General features: G+C 46.9%; 1 protein-coding gene across 1 annotated transcript in view; it reads right to left on the bottom strand.

The window, feature by feature from the left end:
* Positions 1-6: 6 nt before the first annotated feature.
* The window catches only part of LOC106751930 (protein eva-1 homolog C), a 182,411-nt gene continuing 175,548 nt past the window's right edge, over positions 7-6,869 (bottom strand). The window contains exons 7-8 of the mRNA XM_014633220.1: positions 4,160-4,391; positions 7-3,088 (exon numbers count right to left, since the gene is read on the bottom strand). Of these exons, the coding sequence (XP_014488706.1) occupies positions 2,863-3,088; positions 4,160-4,391 (458 nt within the window). The 3' untranslated portion in view covers positions 7-2,862. The remainder of the gene's footprint in view (positions 3,089-4,159; positions 4,392-6,869) is intronic.

The following is a 6,869-nucleotide window of genomic DNA, read 5'->3' as shown; positions in this document are numbered from 1 at the left end:
GGATTACGACTTACCGAACGACATACAAACAAACAACGAGAACGGGACCCGCTAGTGTTCGGATTCGTTGCACACTACGGGTGAAGTTGAGCGAAATTACATCGATAGCTCTTGTGATATACAAAGAATGCACCGCGAGTGCAGAGCGACGGTGGTGACGGCCTCTTCACGCGTTAGATGAGTCCGTGTGGTTCCTTCTCTGTCGCGAAGTAGCCGAGCACTGACTGCTCGTCAGTAGAGTCAGAATATCCCCAGAAAGACCGTGTAATATATTAATATACACCCACAGGATGTGTTACATGACATACTGTACAATCTTAAGAAGCGTGTTTCTGATGGAAAAAGTGCCCTATATACGTGAATACAATTCGAAACGGTTATCCATCTACGAATGTTGAAAATTTATATATTTATAAACAATGACACAATTTTGGGGAAAATTATAAAGAATGGAAAATAAGAAAGAAAACCGAGATTAAAAGCTTAATATACGAAAACCAAGAGTTAAAGCTTAATATACGGAAGGAAATGATACATCGGAGCTGAATGAATTAATAGAATATTAACGACGATTGTAGAAAAGTAGGAACAATCATGATGTTCTTCGTGCGGTTACTCGCTTCATTTTAGATCGCGCTATATTGTGTATAATATTGAAGGACGTCAATTTCGACAGTTTATGTAATCTTTACTTGTATAAACACCATATGTATATATATGTGAAATAAATCATAAAAGAAAAGATTTTAAGTTTCTCTTTCTCCGAAACGTACATTTTCAACCACTTCAAGGCGCGAGCAAACTTGAAATCAGACATCGATCAATTAGTTCACATAAAGTTGGCGTGCATTTATCGGCTTCTTCGTGACGTTCTGACTTTAACGGACGTCGTCGTCGTCGTCTTAGCGTTACTACAATCCTACGATCCTGCATAAGCTCAGCGATCAATGATTGGCTGAGAAGGAGAACGTACGACAAGTAGGATCGCGCGTCGCCGGTGCGGTGTCCGCGCTCGTTTGTTGGAAGGAAAATCCGAGCTCTGATTATTATTATTACGTGCTAATCCTTGGGATCGTCCACGAGGCAGAGCCTCTGCTGGCCCGACGGGTGCGCGCTCTCCCTTTTTCCCGCACGTTTGCAAAATCGATTGTATGGCACGAAGGACGACCCTCAGCTCTACGATCTCCGGCACAGTTTCGATTGAGTCTTATTACATGTATTTTTACCACGCATACACGCGCACACACACACACACACACTCTCTCTCTCTCTCAGTCCTTTTTTACTTATCTATATATATTAAATTACATGTTCCTATTTACAACAATGATATACATACATGTGAATTTCTATAAAAATCGTCTCGTGACTGTAGCAGCGTAGCTTCGATACACAAAACCGCTGTAAGTTCGTTGAGAGATTTTCCCTCGCACCTTACCTCAGCAGCTCCTTCTTCCGCGACAACGACCGACGATCGCAATCGGTCAGTGCACGAGCGACGATTTTAATGTTGAAGGAACGTCGGTTAATATAATTCTAACGCGGTAGCGTTGCGCAACGAGTTTCGGAGAGGAGATTGGTCGGCTGAAATCTCGGCCATTAACGGCGGGAAAGGGAAATATCCCGTGCGAAATATCGCTCGCGAATGGACCGACCTTTCGAGCCACTCCCCGTATCGCGTGTGTTCTCGAGACGTGAACCGTTTGGGGTAAGTTCTCTCCCGATGGCTGGCGGATGGTACAGCTCGAGGAGGGATCTGCCGCGAGATAAAATGTCCCAGAGGTCTGTCGGCAAGAACGCTGTTACCGGCGAAACGTGATCGATATACGCTTCGGGGAAGCCGCATCGCTCGGGCGAAGTCCCGCCGATGATACACGGTGAGTACAAGGTATACACGATGAGTGAGTGAGTCGCGCTCGACGGGCATTATGGGATCGATAACGCAGTTTCCTCGGGAAATACGTAGTTAATCATCTATGTGAGCCAAACAGAACTCTAGTCCGTTGATTTAACTCGCCGACAGCCCGAGAAAGTAAACGTCATACGCAGTACACCGGCTACTCTCCTTCCCTCCTCCTCGGCGCTATCGATTCTCATCTCTGGGAGACACCTTTCTCTCTTTCCCTCTCTTCCCGGAGATATCCGGAGGATCCTGTCGCGCGCCGGATCGCATAATGCGGTTTGTCCTTTCCATTAAATCGCTATAGACGCTCGAACGCATAGTTTAACGTAAACGCTTGTCCCTAAAGCTATTTCCAGTCTCGCTCAAACAAAGCACTCGGTGCTTGAGCTTCGTTATACACATTCACAGCTCGATCCTCTCTGTGAACTCTCGTCGCGAGAGCACACGAGCGAGAGGCGGACCCGTCCGTCGTGACCCAACACAAATCGCCCACTTCTTCCTTCCTCTTCGTCTTCTCCACACGTCGTCGTTTCCGCTGACAACGAAGGATTCCGTAATCCCGAGGATCCAGGGATCGCCGCGAATCTCCGCGAAATGGACAACAACACTTGCTGAAGTGCACACGAGTTCACGAGTCCGGTCGGTTCTTTCGACAAGCGTCAGCAGACGAGATCCCATCCTCCGGGTCCGCCATCGGTAGTCCGGCAAATCCGTGAGATCGCGTTGTTACCGTTACGACACACCATTCGGCGTATCGACAACGTCTCGTCCGAGTGATTCAATGTAATTTACAGCGGCTTGGTGCGGCGAATACGTGCCTCGGTCTCTGCCCGTGTCTTCCTTTTTTACGTACGCGCGTCCCGTCTCGCCGATTAGAAGCAATACCTCCGTGTGCTCACTTCCGGTACCGGGCTCAAGGACGGGGGTCGTCCCTCGCGCGGGACAACCCCTTCCTCCTGTCAGCCGTAGTAGTAACTTTTGCTGTTGAGGCTTCGGGGGTTCTCTTTGCGGAGGATCGTGTGAAGATTGTCAGTGGCGACCAATTGGTTACCGAGGTCGCGCACCCCCGTGCTGGTCGGGTGGTGCACCGGGGTGGCGTGGATCGTAGTCGGGGACAGAGGTATCCTCGTGTCGACGTAGTAACGCTCGCCGTGGAGCCTCTCGGCCAACTGAGTCTCCGGTAACCTATTCGGGAGAATAACGAAATGTAATTGGCAACTGTTCCCTGACGAAGGTAAATCGATTTTACAGAAATATCGAGGGAGAACTTTTACACAACAACGTTAGCGTTTTCTATTAATTTCATTGCGGAAAATATATATAAGGCGGGGAAACGTTGGAATTATTTCGAGAGAGGAGCTTGGAATGTTAACATTTTTCCGAACGCACGGTAAGTATTTTTGACAGGAATAAAATTGAGGTGAAATTTGAGGTAAAATGTTGTAAATTGATAGGAATATGAATTTCTTTTTTATGCATGTGTATTAAGTACACTTAACGACCGAGATATAAAGGAGTGCTAAAAATAGTATGCAAACATTTAATGTATACTTTGTGATGACATTGCAATAATATATTTAAAATGTACCCGCTTCAAGAAATACTCATTTATTACGATATGATTTTTATTATTTTAATCAGATCGTTTCTGTCGAGGCCACGATGGTTACTGTTGATGTATGATTCTTTTGCAGAACAGAACTGAAGAAAACAAAGAGTGATGTTAATAATAATGATATAATACACCATAAAATCTAACTTTTTACAAGACATTATTAAATGTACATAATAGACACGCATAACAAAAAGTTCATATTCCTATTAATTTACAACTTTTCACAGCTCCCCAAGTTTTACCTAATTTTTACTCCTCACGGTGCTACGATCCCTCGAGACACTGTACGAGAAAATTGAGAAAATTCTGACCGTAAGCAAATTGATCAACTACAGTCGACACTTCGTCTTACGGTAAAAGAATAATCGACTGTGGTTGGTCAATTTGCCTACAGTCTTACGGTTACGACTTCTTCACGTGCAATGACCTTTAACGTACTCTTAGTCTTATCCTCACATATGTGTGATCACACTTGAGTGACCACACAGTGAGAAGTTTGCTTCAGATTTGCAAGTACGACGGAAAGACCACGTCGAAGCAATTCCATTAACCATTCTAATAACGTGACGCGATTGATTCCCTTTCTTTTCTCTCAAGGAGCTCGGAAAAATATATCCCTCGCGAGAGAGAGAGAGAGTTACCTTGCGCCCTGCATTGGCACCGGTACCGCTGTCGTAAGATCGATGTCGGCATCGATCTCGGAAATATCGTCGGTGAAGCCATTCGGGAGAGCCTCGTTATTCGCGTGCATCTTCGCATCTCTTTTGGCGCGCCATCGGCTGACTAACAGGCGGCCGATCACCAACGCCAGAAAGACCAGGATACCGCCGCTGACCGATAGAATGATGTAGAGGTAGAATTTCTCCTGGTTCTCTGCGAAAATCACGGTTAAACGGTGCGTTTTAAATTCGCGCGTCAGTCGAAGCAAACTCTCAGCATTTTGCAGAGAGAATACAACTATCGATTAACACTCCTCCTTCTCACTCTATCCGTGATGGACCGCCTCTTCGTCCAGCTGTAAATGTACATTGTCTACGCATATACGTGTAGATAAGCAGAAAATAATACTCGTATGATGCTGACGGGGCTGCGAAATCAGAAAAATAAATCAACCAACATGCCAGGCTAATTATCCCGAGCGGAGGAACAATGCAACGCCAAACAACACAATGCTCAAATCTGCTAATCCGGGAACATTTAGCAGTTACACGTATCGCCTCGACATGATTCCGAGCTGAAACACGAGCCGATTAATTTGCATTCGTTCAATTTTCTCGATATTGTACTCGCACGGGGCTTTTTCTTTTTTTACTTTCACACTATGAACGTTACATTCCGAAATATTATATAATAATATATAACGCGCTTTTTACTGAACGTTGAAAATTGAACTGCGCGAGAATTAATCGATCGACCAGCGCGCGCGCGCGCGTCGGAAAAGGTGTCTCTTCACGTGCATATACCAGATGGTGGTCAGGCAGGCAAGCAGGCACGAGGAGAGAAATATCCCTCGGCGAGTCTCTTTCGTGGAACAAACTACCTGTCGTATCCAAGCCTGGCAAGAGGAGAGGGACTCGTCGTCCGGATCGATAGCGACGGCGCGTCGGTTTACCGGCTGAAAGCAATGCTCGACCGATGGTGTAATACTCACTCGTTATGAAGGAATAGGCACTGATCCACTCATTCAGGTATCCCACCACTAAGCGATCCTCCTTCTCCTTGGGAAACGCATAGACGACGGTGGTGCAATTCCCCGATGCGCCGGAGCCCGTAGATGCGGCATTATCAACCCCATTGTCGCCCGCCATTGCGATCCCCTGGATAACCGTGGGCGGTAAAGGCGGTAAGGGTAAATCTTTCGCTCCGATACCGAGCGACTTTAACATGTTCGACCGCGCGTCCACTGTGCACGCGAGAAAAACGACTTCAGAGGCACACATGGGGGGAGATGAGAGGGCGGTGGGCGCTCGCAGTCGCGAAAGATTCGCGAGGCGGACGGGCGTTGAAAGAGAAATCAGAATATCGGCGAATTCAATCTTCGATGCCGCGGATACGAGAAAAGCAAGAGGACGAATCTCGACGTCGCGTTTCCGCCGTCACGAGGAGGTCGGGAAAGCGTTTCCGCCCGCGCGTTTCCACGGCACTGACGCTTGAACTCCGCGAGATTCTGGCGTTTTCCACCGCCGTGTGTGGCGGTTCGAGAGCGAAAGCGTTGCGACCGAAATCCGTGGGAATTATGCGGCATTTTTACAGCGGCGACAGGTGTCGAAAGGTTTCACGAAGAATAGAGTGTTGCATTGCGGGCATCGCGTGAATAACGTCTCGAAAACGCGTTTCCGTCACCGCACGTAACATTCGCAGCCCGGGGCTTTTACACTCGGCAGGTGCGCATACGTGTATACAACAAATATAAATTTATTTCCTTCGACCCTTAATTAGACGATTGTTACACATACGTGAGAGACATCGGGAATAATGTCGGCGCAGAAACGACAATGATTAGTCACTCCGTGTTATTTACAACGAAAAGTGCGCTCAACCATCCACCAAATGCGAGATTACTTTTTCACAGTATTTGCAAGATACAAGTGGCGTTAGCTGCGCCTATGAGAGCGTATGGCAGCACACGTCGAGAGTGATATACGAGATGTAGATAAAACACGACGAAATCAAGCAAACATGGCGCGATCCGCGACAAAACTTTGCGGTTGTGCAATTAAAACGGATTTGTCGCGCGACGATTATCGTTCACGGCACTTTCAAACTTCAAGCCCTTATCGTTTCGCGAGCATTGCACAAATCACAGCGGCATAATGTCACAAATCCGGAAATTTCTCACGCTGTTTAAATTATGCTTTGATTAAAACTTCTTTATTAATTAATTAACAAGGTTGCACGGGAATGTATTTTAATACGCGGCACCTCAGTTGTTGCGGCCTCTGCATATTAATAATTAAGAACGGGTGACATCTGATCGAGTTTTAACGAGTGCGCGATCGATAATCGCAGAAGCTGCTCTCGAAGCGACTCTTCGATCGCCGGAAATTCGATTTTTGCCAAGATCGTGATTCAAGGAGGCGAAAGTAATCCCTCAGTTGTCGTAAACGTTCGCGATTTTTCCACGTTAAACGAACGGAATTGGAGAAAGAGGGAGAGAAGGAGAGGGGCGCGCAAAGAAAAAAATCTGGAGGAATTCGCGAGGAGTCCTTCGTTCGTATCTCTCTACGGATCGCGGAACTTAAATGGCACATTGTAGCCGCGGAACGCTCCACGGCCTTCCGCACTCTGACTTACTTCTCGCGCGGGTTATTTTTCAGGAAAGAACCACACGATCCCTCCTCTCTGAATGTC

The sequence above is a fragment of the Dinoponera quadriceps genome, unplaced genomic scaffold (genome assembly GCF_001313825.1).
Source record: "Dinoponera quadriceps isolate SergipeBrazil2010 unplaced genomic scaffold, ASM131382v1 scaffold316, whole genome shotgun sequence".
Taxonomy (NCBI): Eukaryota; Metazoa; Arthropoda; class Insecta; order Hymenoptera; family Formicidae; genus Dinoponera; species Dinoponera quadriceps.
This window is presented reverse-complemented; position numbering and strand designations above follow the sequence as displayed.